At 42.1% G+C, this 14,316-nt stretch overlaps 1 protein-coding gene across 5 annotated transcripts in view; it reads right to left on the reverse strand.

Annotated features, from left to right (window-relative positions):
• Positions 1-438: 438 nt before the first annotated feature.
• Positions 439-14,316, reverse strand: part of akt1 (v-akt murine thymoma viral oncogene homolog 1) — a 47,612-nt gene continuing 33,734 nt past the window's right edge. For all 5 annotated transcript variants that reach the window (XM_058091512.1, XM_058091513.1, XM_058091514.1 and 2 more), the window contains 12 exons: positions 12,775-12,903; positions 11,387-11,498; positions 10,958-11,084; positions 10,479-10,610; positions 10,279-10,344; positions 10,048-10,116; positions 9,817-9,942; positions 8,429-8,557; positions 4,192-4,406; positions 3,191-3,278; positions 3,012-3,114; positions 439-2,087 (listed from right to left, as the gene is read on the reverse strand). In XM_058091512.1, the coding sequence (XP_057947495.1) occupies positions 2,008-2,087; positions 3,012-3,114; positions 3,191-3,278; positions 4,192-4,406; positions 8,429-8,557; positions 9,817-9,942; positions 10,048-10,116; positions 10,279-10,344; positions 10,479-10,610; positions 10,958-11,084; positions 11,387-11,498; positions 12,775-12,903 (1,376 nt within the window). In that variant the 3' untranslated portion in view covers positions 439-2,007. The remainder of the gene's footprint in view (positions 2,088-3,011; positions 3,115-3,190; positions 3,279-4,191; positions 4,407-8,428; positions 8,558-9,816; positions 9,943-10,047; positions 10,117-10,278; positions 10,345-10,478; positions 10,611-10,957; positions 11,085-11,386; positions 11,499-12,774; positions 12,904-14,316) is intronic.

Consider the following 14,316-nt stretch of genomic DNA (forward strand, 5'->3'; position numbering starts at 1 on the left):
GCCTTAATCCTCTTGGGCATGCAATTCAGGAGAGCTGCACAAGTTACTTGAATCCTCAAGGTGCTAGTTTGGATTGAGATCTGGAGGTTCAGATTGTGTAGGGGCGTCAACCGGCAGTTGGCTGCAGAAGTAGAAAAAAATTACATCAGTTTCAAACAGTGGATGCCCTCTGTCGAACCATCTTCACCTCAAGCAACATTTCCACTAGCCTTCTGGAAACACTGGCATCCAGCATGCATTTATTGTAAATAAACGGACTCAAATTCTTTGGTCTTACCATTGCTTCTTTTTGAATCTTACAGCTCTACTTAGAACATTAAGATCCAATAGTGCAACATGTAATTTCTTGCAGATTCTTCTTGTCCTGTTAGAAGAGACACCATAATTAAAAGACTTGTTTATAGGTATTTCCCATTTAAAAAATGAGTCTGGACAATGCATTGTTAAGACCTTTTATTCCATCAGTTTGAAAGAAACAAGTAAAAACAGTGTACAAAGTTTATATTATTTGTTTACTAAAGCTGGTGTCCTCAGTCTTGTGAATATTATGGTAGGGCAGGTACAAAAAAAGTTGCACTAAAAATAAAAAATATAAAATGAATTTCCCTATTTTTCATAAGGTGACCGCAAAAAGGGGGGGTGTGCATAGGAATAAGCAACAATCAGGTTAAAAAAAAAATCAAAAACGTTTGAAGTGAAAACGAAGAATAAAAACCGTTACATTCAATAAGGCATAATGCACTTTTGAAAAATGATTATCTGTCATCTTAACCAGACTGAAAAACACTTGAAAGTGTGCAGGTTCTCAACGATCCCAGTTTAGCCGCAGCTATGTTTTTTTTTAAAAGATTTTAACTTATCACAACAATTGAATATCACATACTAATTTAGTCTTTACCAACCACAAAATACAAAAATCCAGATACAATCATTTTGGGGAAGGAAGGTGCATTTCATTGGCACATTAAAACTCGTTAATAATAGTTAAATGCTGGTCTCATATAAATAAGAAATTGGTGAAGGGACACAAATTCCCTGTAAGACGCAAATGAAAAATGACTCTTGGTGAATTTTCCCCTGAAGCCCACTTTGTGTTACTACAGAAATGTATCATGTTAAAGTGACCTCACTGAGGCTGCAGAGGAAGCACTGGATGAAAAACACCCAATACTCTTTACTAGAAAGAAAACTCTACAGGAGAGAAGAGGTTCTGAGGATTCAGCGAGGGCCCGAACATTTTCGGGATCAGTTCGCTGCGCAGCATTTAGAAAAAAAAGGAAGGCAACGAGAAACTAGAAACATCTTTGTGTGCAAACACTTAGATCTAGGAGGTTTACCTTAACAATAATCAAACCCTTTGCCATTGCTCTGCCTTTCACGTAACTGATTCATTACACTCATTGAGGTGTTTACATGCACGAAAGATTGCCTTTATTTCAAACGGTACATTCACTTTTGAGACCCGGGTAAATGTCTTGAAAGGTTTGGTTTTGATTTGGAGTGGAGTCAACCGATAAACACAAGCACACACACACGCAGGCACACACACCAGATTATTGTATGTTTTTGGTCCATGGTACTATTTATTAGTACTTGAAATGATTGACTCCTGTTCAATTAGGGTTTGAAAAAAAGAAACAACAGCCCTTCTTGCAACTCATGGCAGTAGCTCAATATTTGCATCAAAACTAATAGTGTGTGTGTGTGTGTGTGTGTGTATGTTTATGTGTGTGGATGCCTGCACGCCAGACAACGTGACAACCAGGAGATGAAGACTAGTGTTAACTGCAAACTTGCACGGCTCTGTTTGTGTCCTCTCGCCCTTCCCGCTTCCTGGAGAACACAAGTTTGGAGATGAGGTGAAGGTGATGTTCTGCAATGGCTATACGTAGAGAATGCTGGGAGGACGAGGCAGAGGCCCCAGTCTTTGTGGAGGGTGCAGTCGGGCGGAAGAGGAGGGTTTTGGTGGGAGTTGATGGTAGGAGCGGAGGAATGTGGAAGTGCGGTTCAGGCCACCCCACTGGCAGAGTAAGAGAACTGAGGGAAGTGGGGCCTCCGCTCGCTGTCGAAGGACTCCATGCTGTCGTCTGGAGGGAAGAGCAGGGAAAAACAGCAACTTAAGCCAAATGAGGTGGTAACAGTCAACCTTTGCCCCGAGGTTGTACAAACTGCTGGAACTGGTAGAAAAATACGACTGTAAGTAGGGATTCACTTTCGATGTGATGTCCTGCTGTGAGTGAGGACAAGTACAAACGTGGCTCATGGATCGTAAATCTCCACCGGTGGTTTTGAAAATTCACGCTGGTATCGTATCCAAATACCGATACCGTAAGGCGTACAAAACTGCTTGCATGGAGGATTCCACACAACACATCAACGTACCTCACATACTTACCGCAGGTCAGTGACCCTAAAGAAATTACCTGAACATGTTTTCATTTTTCTTCAGCTCGCTCTTTGGCAAGACTTACTCCAAAAAAAGCAGTACCAGCCTCAACAAGGTGTGTAAAAAATATGAAGCGAGAAGCGTCATCATATTGCTTCTTGTGTCAGTTATGGCTGCTTGCTTATCAATTCACTTCTTTTTACACTTTTTGTGTGAGGCACAAAAAATCATATACAGTATATTAACAGCTTATTTATTGTAATTTAACCAATAATCACTGCTACTTTACTCAACAAAGAAATATTTTGGACATTTATGGAGATGGGGAATTCAAAGCATGAGAATAAAATCTCTTTGATTTAGTCAAATTAATTGCTCTTATCTATAGTTTTACATTTGTAACAACGCTACTCCCAAGCTCTCCAGCAGAGGGCAGACTGATCTCAAGGGAGAGGCTTTATGAATTCACAAAAGGTTCTTTCTTAGTCAGACTTGAAAAAGTAGCTTCAACTCAATAACGGTGTGAAATAACAAAATGCATATTAAAAAAAAAGGTGTCTATGTTTTACATAATCTGTTCAGTAAATGGAGACGGTATGTATTTTCATAACATGTTTAGCTTTACCTTGTCCGGGTGGCGTAATGGTGATGGTCTGTGCAGTGAACTCCTCATCAAAATATCGCGTGTCTGTCTCCGAGGTAACCTGGGGCTTGAAGGGTGGGACCAACTGTTTGAGGCCAACGATAAAGAAAACATGTCAGCAAAACCAGGGAATTTATAGAAAGTGTATCTATGAAACTGACCTTTTTCTCATAAACGTCTTGCCATTCGATCCCAGCAAAGAATTTGTGCTGCATGATCTCCTTGGCATCATCGGGACCGCCCCCTAACCTGGAATATCAATATTATAGAAGATGTCAAGACATATAATGCCAAATTAATAATTTGAATATATACACATATATAGAGACAGTGTCACTGAGGAAATGACAGGAAGTGGGGCTGGATGTAGCAGAGATGAGGATGCTCAGGTTCTCATTGGGAGTGACCAGGATGGATAGGATCAGGAACGAGTACATCAGAGGGACATTACATGTTAGAGGCCTTGGCGATGGGTTGACTGAGATGGTTTGGACATGTCCAGAGGACATATATTGGTAGAAGGATGCTGAATTTTGTGATTTCCGACTGTCTTTGAACATGACAAGTCTGTGTGGCTGCATGCAGAGATGACAGTTGAGTTTATAGTGATATTATTTTTGGCACGGTTCAGCTAACTATGCCAATATTAAAAGTAAAATATGTTGAAAATTGGTATGTGCAAATTGCATATATTATGCATATATTGTGTGTATTTTGACAATGCTTAAAATTTGCCCAGTACTCAATTAAATTAAAATACAAAAACTGGAGACAAAAGAAAAACAAGTACTATGTTTTCACCTGCCTAAGTGTAACTATTTATTTGTTACCAGCATCATTTAAAAACTACAACAAACTGTTTTCAGAAAAGTTTGGAGGACTCGAGAGCAGATATAAGATCAACTCAGATCCTAGTAAGGTGGAGATTACTGCCCTCTACAGGACAAAGCTGTGTGTTGACTAAACATGAGGTAAGGAAACCTGTATGAAGTTGATATAATAATAGTACAGTAATAAAGTACATACCTGAAGCATAATTTTAGCCATTGTAGACAATGTTAGTTTTAAACATTCTAAGTTTCCTGTTTTGCCATTATTTCATCAAACATCACCATAAAAATAATGAATTTAAGTATTTTATCAAACTGTGAATGAGTCTCACCTCTGCATGGGGTCTTTCTTGAGAAGTCCAGAGAGCAGCGAACGTGCCTCTAGACCGAGTGTCCGTGGGAAGCGGATGTCTTCCATGAGGATGAGCTCAAACAGCTTCTCGTGGTCCTGGTTGTAGAAAGGCAGCCTGCCACACATCATCTCATACATCACTACGCCAAGACCCCACCAGTCCACAGCACGGCCATAGTCGTTGTCCTCGAGTACCTTTGGACAATTGAGAGTAAAGTTGTAGAAGCATAAATAGACACTGGTTCCTCTGTACTATATGATTTCGCAAAATAAAGTGGCCAAACAAAGTCTATTATCTATCAACTGTGACTACCAAATGAGCCGCCACGGGGCCAAAAAAAGAAACACCACGGAATACTATGCTGCCAGGGTATAGAAAATCCACATTAACATTTGTAACTATTTTGCATTGTTTTCTGCATGTAAACCTATAATTATTCTGTAAATTAATAACCAAAATAACCATTGTACATAGTGCAGGTGTACTTAATGTTGTGGCCAATGAGGGCATACATCCAACAGCAACTGTTGCCCCATAATGTGTTACCAAAATCACCTGTTCTCCCTTCAGATCTGTGGTTTTAAGGCAGGCCGGGCCAACATTGACTCACATCTCGCATTAGGAGAGAGGATAGTGTTTCCCCTGGAGCCCTGCATATTTAATAACCCCGGGGCCGGCCGCACATACGCATCAACAAGCTGCTGAGGTGTGCGGGTCGCTAAAATAAGCAAATGTGTGGGAACAAACACAGATCAGGCTACTGTACGTAGACTACCAAATGTGCACAGCACTGGTCAAAAAAAGGAAAGTATTTTGTCTCATAGGAAACAATTAATGAGACGAACTCTATTGGCGGTGCGCTCGGTGAAGAGCGCAACCTGTTGCATGAATAATGTGCTGCTGAGCACAGTTGTTCCAAAGTCCCCGGAGACATGTACTGGATTCTACCTCTCCAGGCGGATGTTGAAGGTGAAATGAAGACAAAGAGAACAGCCTGTCCTCTTAAAGCTGAAGGAGGGCGAGGGTGGGCAATTCACACCCAAGAATAGCAACTTCACTTAAAAGATGTGGGTGGATTAATAGAATTAGATATGGACAAAACAGTACGCGGGGCAGGGGTGTCCTGGAAAACAGATGACCGCATGTGTCCCTAAAAGGAACAAAACTGCGCCGTGCGTGCACACATGTGTCTACAAGCACTACGGAGAAGGACCAAGCGAGCGAGGGGGGGAGTAACGTGAAGCCCAGTCGGGGCTTGGATTACTAGGCCGTCTCTATTTCCAGCGTTGCTGTCGTGTGATTCACACCGTGCGACAGCTGGGCCTGCAGCTGCCCCATATATGTAGAAGAGCGCCACAGCTGTGAAGCTGCCAGGAGCGCAGGAGCCAAGCTCATCCCTCATATACGTAAGCAGGATTGCCTGTTTGGGCCCCCGAGTCAGACTAACACTGTTACACTACCCCTAAGGAGCTCAGAAGAGGGGCACAGAAAGGGGGAGATGCAAGAAATAACTAACTTCAATGCCGTGTCCACACAAAGATTTTTTACCCCCACCAAGGAGGTTATGTTGTCACCAATAACACACAACTTTACAAGGTGAAGATTAAGTCACCGAAGAAGATTCAGTTTAGGTGCAGATCAAGTTTTCTTAAGTTTAACTTATTCTTACTTCCTTCAGTACGTGAAAAAAGAAAAACAAAAAAAATAAAAAATGTAAACTATATTAGGGGGCGGCACGGCAGACTAGTGGTTAGCGCGCAGACCTCACAGCTAGGAGACCAGGGTTCAATTCCACGCTCGGCCATCTCGGTGTGGAGTTTGCATGTTCTCCCCGTGCATGCGTGGGTTTTCTCCGGGTACTCCGGTTTCCTCCCACATTCCAAAAACATGCTAGGTTAATTGGCGACTCCAAATTGTCCATAGGTATGAATGTGAGTGTGAATGGTTGTTTGTCTATATGTGCCCTGTGATTGGCTGGCGACCAGTCCAGGGTGTACCCCGCCTCTCGCCCAAAGACAGCTGGGATAGGCTCCAGCACCCCCCGCGACCCTCGTGAGGAAAAAGCGGTAGAAAATGAATGAATGAATGAACTATATTAGGAAAGCAGGAAGTGAACAAATGAAACAGTTACTGATTGTAAAAGTACCAGATGGAGGGGTAGGATTTAATAAGTTTTGCTTCTTCCTACTCCTTTTGGACATGTGATTATGTGATGCATTCAATGGTAATCTGATGCATGTTCAAATGAAATTAAACCATTACCATATGTTTACATTGGTTGGTACAGTGTCAAAATGTCACATTATTGTTGATTCTACATCATTTATGTGATTATTTGTACACGGTCGTTTCTATTGCTTTGGATGATGTCCAAGTACTTGATGAATTTTTGTATTGTTTTGCGTGACTGTTTTTAGGGTGATTTCAGTTTAACATTTTTCCTTTATTCATTGTTATTGTGCCTAAACACATTTTTTAGTTTATTTATTTAACCCAAGAGTAGTTACTTTTACTGGAGGTGACAAAGTGAATGTGTCCCACAACCGTTTCCAGAGACGCACTGGTCCGGAGCCGGTGATTGGATCTCTCCCACCCCCTTGATGTGAATGGAATATTCCCAGACATTTCGGCATTCCTGCACAGCTCACACAACAAGGTCATTGTTTACTGCAGAACAACCTGTAACACTGCCTGGGCCACACTCCATAGAGACGCTCGCCAGCGACCCCGTTGCCACGGGAACAGCCCCTGATGTCTCCCTGCTCTCAACTGGAGCTGTCATGCGCTGGGCTTTTCAGTGGAGATGAGAGCGGTCCTGAGAAGAGCTCGGCTGAGCAGGTGAAGCTGTGTGGGAATTTTTCATTCCGTTTTGAATGATTGTATGAAATTATTAAGTTTGTGTAGCTGCAGAGGAGTAAATATTGTGGTCAGTTTAAGCATTTGGAACGATGTTCTGATGAGGTTTGTTCTGACTGATAAAATGGAAATGTACGTGTTCCAATATGGCAGGGAGTGAGCACACTGGATCTGGTTGAGCCCGGGTCAGCCAAGGCAGGCAAAGTGGCAGCAGCAAGGTTGTGGCTCCCCTGATGCCGCATAACAGCTGTAGCCAATGCGGTTTTATTTTCCAGGGGCAGAAGCTCACGTTTCTTGACGGGCAATGACAGGCCCTCCCTCCCCCCCCAGCCAGAAAATTCCAAATGGGGGCTAAAAACAACGATGCGGCAACTGAGTCAACTTGGACACGCTTCTCCCGGAAAACATTTTTACACCGCTGAGCAAATGCTTGTATTCTTCCTCTCACATAAACGCCACCCACACTCACAATGCACTATCAAGTTACAGACGCCTCTCAGACACTTTTCATACCTGCACGCAACAGGGAGTAGCCACACCCCTACCCATGCCATATATGAGAGCAGGCTGCCGTGCCCTGTGTGCACGGCACCCTTATTAACATACATACATACTTCAGCTGGAGATTAGAAAGGCATTTCGGAACAGCTGTCCTTTCTTCCACATGCTTCTTAACAACTGATGTCCGACGACACACGCTGCAAATTTGTTTCGGATATCCACAGGTCGCACGTGACAGTGTGGCGCACATGTTCACTTCAAAGTTCAAAACAAAGCTGCGGCCCCCATTTAAAAACATTTACAGAAAACAAACCAAAGTCTAAACCTACCAATTGTTTTACATTGTATCATGATCATAACTGTATGAGTATGGAAATTAAACATGAATATACTTTAGAGTAGTCAGTGTACAGCTTGTATTGAGGTTTAGATTTACTATTCACTGAAAATGACTCAACACAGCCATTTTTGTCTAAATAGCTGGCAACATGCAAGATAATTGTGATAATGGTGGAGGTGGCTTGTTGGTCTGGGGCTGCATGAGTTCTCCCGGTGCTGGGAAGCTGTGGTTCAGAATTCGAACATATACTGAGTCGTTTTGAAGCACAGCATGATCCGCTCCCCTGGGAAATGGGGCCGCATCCAATATGATAAATGATAAAAACCGACAAATCCATACTGCTATACAGTACAGTACACTGACTACTCTCAGTTACATCAAATTTTATTTATAATAGTATTGTTCCTTGAGAAGATATAATTGTTGAATTGTGAGAGATAGTGCCTGCTTGTTCTTATATACCAACTTGCAAATGCTTGCTCAGCCAGAAGGTGTTATAGCGAAACGCAATTAGGTTACCTCAGGTGCCAGGTATTCTGGGGTTCCACAGAAAGTTTTCATGGTGGCGCCATCTTTGATCCCCTCTTTACAGAGGCCAAAATCTGTTATCTTGATGTGTCCATCTTTATCCAGCATCAGATTTTCCAACTAAGGGGGGAAAAAGCAAATAAAAAAAATTAGGAGCTTGCCTCTCTCAACAGTGTTGTGCTTAATCCCCTGTGGGTATAATAACCAATTAGTTGATAATGATAATGTCATAATAATGTCATGGTTCAGTGTACCATAACGTAAAAAATTTGAGACCGTTATATTGAGTAAGGGTTAACAAGCTTGTCATAGCTCAAGAGCTACATGGTCCTCCCGGACTCGTGCACACCAAAAATGCCATTTTATGACATGGACATGTGTGACTTATAGTCTGGTGCTGCTTATTCAGTTATTTTTTTTGTAATTTATTTTAAATCTACAGTACATACAATCTACTGCCATCATGTTCTATTACGTGAAAGTGTGATATTTTTGCCCATCAGAATGTCATACCTGCCCATACCTATGAGATACCAGTGTACCCTAAAAATATATGTAGTCAAATGCCCAGCTCTATTTTCAGCATATGTTTCAGGATTCACAATCCGCTGGAAAAAGGTATGTAAAAGATACATTTTGTTAACCAAACATTTGAATAATTTTTGCTTTGCCACCAACTTGACAAAAACAACCCAAAAGCCACTTTTTTAACTACACAGATGGGTTTCTGATGGACTGATACAATGTTAATAATACATTGCTGTCATATTGCCATCATCAACTAAAAAACAACAGCTAAGAAGTGGAATACACTGGAAGAACACGTTCTGGGAACCAGATTGAAACAAACAAAAAATATTTGAGAATGAACGATAACTTCTGTGTCACTTCCTCGTCCTTCTCCAGTCTGCGGAAGGAGTAACAAAAAGCCTGAAAAACACTCGAGAAAATGAGATGAACATGTGTTTTGGTGTCATGAGCCCTTTATGTAGCCTGATGAGGTGAAGCAACATTCATTTCAAGTCAGACGGCTGTATCTCATGTGTCCAGCAGGGCCAAGCAAGTCAGCAGCATTTGTACCATCATCCAATCCTGCTACACTGGCATTTTCAAGAGCAGCTTAGCAGGCTGAGAAACTGCCTCATAAACCCAAGGGAAATAGGCAGGGAACTACGGGTGTCGGGGTTGGGAGGGAGGTGCTATGCTGACACGGCTGGTCTATGCAAAAGTGGTATAGCTACAGAGGCCTGCTGCAAAACAGACCACAGACCACCACTGTGCTACATAAACAAGACATCTGCCATATCAATCACTGATCAGCTCCTTCCTAAAATAGACGGTTAAAAAAAAAACAAGGATTGGAGAGGACGAATATCTACCTTTAGATCTCGATATACCACGTTTCTTTCAGCATGCAGATAGTCAAGCGCCGACACGATCTCTGCACCGTAGAACCGAGCTCGCTCCTCTGAGAATACTCGATCCCTTGAAAGGTGGAAGAAAAGCTGAGGGGACATAGCAGACATTGACGATAAAGAGACAGGGGGGTTGGTTATTGCAGGAAAATGGCAACAGTGAATCTTGAGTGATCATTGAGAAAGTGAGTTTACCTCGCCACCATTTGCATATTCCATGACAAAGCAAAGGCGGTCGTGTGTTTGGAAAGAGTATTTCAATCCCTGGACACAGAAAAGCACGAAAAAAACATTATTTAAACAGCAGACGATAATTGAAGAAAGAAAGACGGGGCTTCTCACTCCTTATATTTCTGAATTAATGCTATTTAGTGGTTACTCATCACAAGGTAAAATAAAGTTAAGGTATATGAAGAGGTTCCTTACTGTCAAGAATGGATGCTTTGAATTCTGGAGGACTCTGTTTTCCGTGAGTGTGTGCGCCACTTCATCCTGGAAAAAGGATCCACAAAGAGCATTTGTGCAACTCCAAACAATAGTTAGGTATCAGGTTATTGTTCCAATGTCCACCACCCCCCACACCACAAATATTGTCTATGGTCACTATCTCACTGGCAACCACTCACTTTTGCGACGATCACCTCCTTTTTTAGGATCTTCATGGCATAGTAGCGTCCCGTGGCCTTCTCCTTTACGAGGATAACTTTTCCAAAAGTGCCTTTTCCCAGGAGCTTGAGGTATTCAAAGTCGTGCATAGTCTGGAGAGCCAGAGGACAGAAAGCGGCATCTGATTACAAACAAACTCATGCTCAAACTAGCCAGGACATACAATACCACTGACAACAACAGAGGAGCATTCAAGGCACTATTTCACCCACCATGCAATTCCCACTCTAATGGTTTAGCCTATATCTGGTTGTGTCTCAGTTAACCTTTGACCCTTGAGAATGTTAAAAATTGTTGTGTGAGGGACATCCAATCCGGTGGCCTTGGACCTTGATGTCATGCCACACATGGGGGTTGGAGAAGCTGGTGGACATGCTATCTGGTGCTAAACCACCCAGAGCTGATGTTTGACGGGTGCAGCATGCAAAAGGAGACGTACCACTTTGTGTCTGGGTTTGGTCAGGTAGACCTCCATGTCCATGGGGTCTGGAGAGGAGTCCATCATTTCCTCCTCTTGTTTCTGCAGACCTTCTGCAACTGCCTGGATGGCTTTTGTCCATTCTTCCCTAAAGAAAGGCAAAGGCAGCAGAACAGATTACATCAGCCCATTTACTAAAAGCCAGCAGCCCAATCACATAATTGTCTTCTCATCAACAGAAGGGCAATTTCAACAGTGAGTTCTGCCAAGTGGACAATCTGCAAGTGTGTAATAATGATTGAATGCATGTATTTCAATGGTTCCAAGTGTAAGGTAAAAAAACAACAACAACTTTTCCGTTGCTTTCAGGCATCAGGGACAGTTCCCCTGCATGTACATGATTTGTCTTTTGCCGCTCCGTGAGCCGAGAGGTGCATGCTTCTCACTTGCCTCTCCTCGGGGGTCTCTACGTGGAAGGTGCGCTCGATGACAGTGGTCCACTGCAGGCAGCGAATGATAAATGTGTTGGGCTTCGGTCGCTCCGTCTTCATCAGCTGGCATTCTAGCCGTAAGACGGGAGGTAGCGGGGAGGGGAGACGGAGAGAGGTGCCGGGGTTGGGGAGCAGAGGGGAGAGCCAGACCCACAGTTATAGCCATTTATCTTCATCTCTACCAGAACACACACACCATTGACCAATATGAAATATGAAAGTTGTACTTTGGCAGAGGAAACCGCTTTTGGCACTTAACTAATCAGACCGTTTAAAATAATCTGATGTCAATGCATCCATCCTTTTTCATACCGTTTGTCCTTATTAAGGCACAGGTAAGCTGGAGCCTATCCCAGCTGACTTCTGGCGAGAGAGAATGCACACTCTGGAATGCTCACCAGTCAACCACAAGGCACATATAGAGAAACAATTCACAAGTCACATTAACATTATGGATGTCTCAACCATAGAAACTATATTGGTAATAGTTTACTCTTCAGTGTCTTAAAAGCAATTTGAAAACAATAATCTAATAAGTACATTTGGGGAGAATGGATTTCCATCTCATCCTCTTTTAACATCTGTTCCTAAATGAAAAATGTCAGCAAATATGTCAGAAAGCAACATAAAATGCCCACAATCTGATGAATGGGGGGACAGCAGAGTGGACCACCACTGAGATCCAACATGGCTCTATCAGGGATGAAACGTAATGCAGCTGCCACACCCTCGTCAGCAGCAATGCATCACGTGTCCTCCACGTCGTGGTCTCCGTAAAGCAAAGCAACGGCTGATGGCGGCAGTGCCTCAGAGCAGATAAATAGAAGTCAGGCGGCTAATAGCCACGATAACTCAAAAGTGTCTAAGCGGAAGCGTTTCAACTAACAGTGGGCTGTATAATTGCCGAGTTCAGTCATTGGCAGACTTGTCACAGCGACTTTTAGAAGATGGATAGCGCCAGCCTGCTCTGGGCATTTTTTAATTTTTGTTTTTTACACAGTAGAGCGTTAAAGAAGATGCATACAGAGGACACTTCTAATGTATTAATGAAAGAAGCCAAAACATCTTAAAAGCAATAGCAGTGTGGCAAATTTTCTAATATTTAAATTCTAGTAGAGACAAGATGAGTCACTTTTATGCTGGAATCATGCATCCATTTGTACAAGCTTCTTAATAACTGCTCCAAATAATAATCACTCTTCAAGTATGGAGGTGGGAATTGTTTAGGAACATACTGTAACAGTTACAACAAAGTAACTATGGATAAGTAGTTGGATACATAGATACATAGATGCCAAGAATGAAGGGGGAAAAAATGCAGTGGTTTCTATGAAAGCAAATACTCACGTGCTACAGAGAAGTTATTTAAGGGGGTTTCCAGCTGGTCGACATCTTGTGGTCGTTCTTTGTAGCCAATGAATGTACCATCACTCTTCAAAAGAAAATACCTAGGCCTCCAGGTCTTGATGTATTCTCCTGATAAAAAGGAAAAAAAATGGCATTAAAACTGCAAAGGAGAAAATTAATCCAGTAACGACAACATATAGGTGTGGTTTCATTTTTGAAGTGGTTTCATGTTTTGTTATGAAAGCTTCTTATAATCAACTATCATTTGCTGGTGTGCAACTCCCCTTCTTGCAATGTGATAATTACTATGCTGTTCTAGTGCTCGCTAAAATGGCCATCTTGTCACCACCTTTCTTTCACTGTAGGTCAGCTGGAGGACAAATGGTTTTTAGCAGGAGTCAGGACCCTTTCTTCTGCTCTGCTTGTCTCCTTTCCAGCAGTCACTAGATGTCACAGACACTGAGTGTAATAGGGCTCTGAACTAACTTTTTTTTTCTAGGAGCACAGTTTCAAGAATGCAAGAAAATATTCACATTTCCTCACATTTTCAGTGTATTACTGATAAACAATAAATCCACCCGTTGATTCTGGAAGGCCTCATTGGTGGTATCATATACATTATAATTATATACTGCAATACTGCCCTCTCTCCTTCTTTGGTGCTTTCCTCCTCTAGGGGTTAGTGTGGGTTGGCAAACTAGTTCATTGTACGTTACAGTCAACTACTGTCACAGTCAGCATCAAAAAGGAGAATATAATTATCTTTCTTACTAGGTGTGTCACAAGATTCAAATGTGGTGAATTCAGAAAAGAAAAGTCTCGCAATAAATGAATTAATCACATGATAAATGAAAATGAATTTTGCAGGTCTCAAAGAACTACACATCCAGATGCAGAACCTTTGTTCTGACAGTCAACACTCACTGAGACATTTGCTCAGCAAATTAAATGTAAATGGAACAGCCACAAAATGGTGTGAAATGCTGCTCTTTAATATAGTTGAAGAAATGCTGCAAATGCTTGACAGACAAATTTCCTATGAGAAAATACATGCCATGTATGTGTTGTGCATCATCTCGACACACCTATCTACTCACACAACAGCATATAATTTTTGTCTCTACATGGTGGCGCATTTACAATTGTCCTCTGCTCTTGTGAGCAAGGCGGAAGGAGATTGCATTAATTAGATTACACACACAGTCGTGGGTTGTGGATTATGTTGAAGTCAAGTTAAGTTGATTTATTTTATAAAAGGTGACAGTTATATTTAGAACTGGCATGGAAACCTAGAGGACATTGCCTCACTGTATAGAACAACTGTTACAATGCAGCAACCATCAAGACATTATTCTGTTGTGATTTTGTAAACAGCACCAAATGTGCCAAAAAAAAAGCCCACTTTGAGTTTGAGACAACATCCGTAACTTCTAGCCATGCGTGTCCCTCACAGACAAAACTCAATTTATTTTGGTGATGCTTCAGGAAATGCTGCGCCAGATGTTGTGCAGATGGGGAAAATCCAGCCTATGTTCCATAGCA

The sequence above is a fragment of the Doryrhamphus excisus genome, chromosome 13 (assembly GCF_030265055.1).
Source record: "Doryrhamphus excisus isolate RoL2022-K1 chromosome 13, RoL_Dexc_1.0, whole genome shotgun sequence".
In the NCBI taxonomy this organism is placed as follows: Eukaryota; Metazoa; Chordata; class Actinopteri; order Syngnathiformes; family Syngnathidae; genus Doryrhamphus; species Doryrhamphus excisus.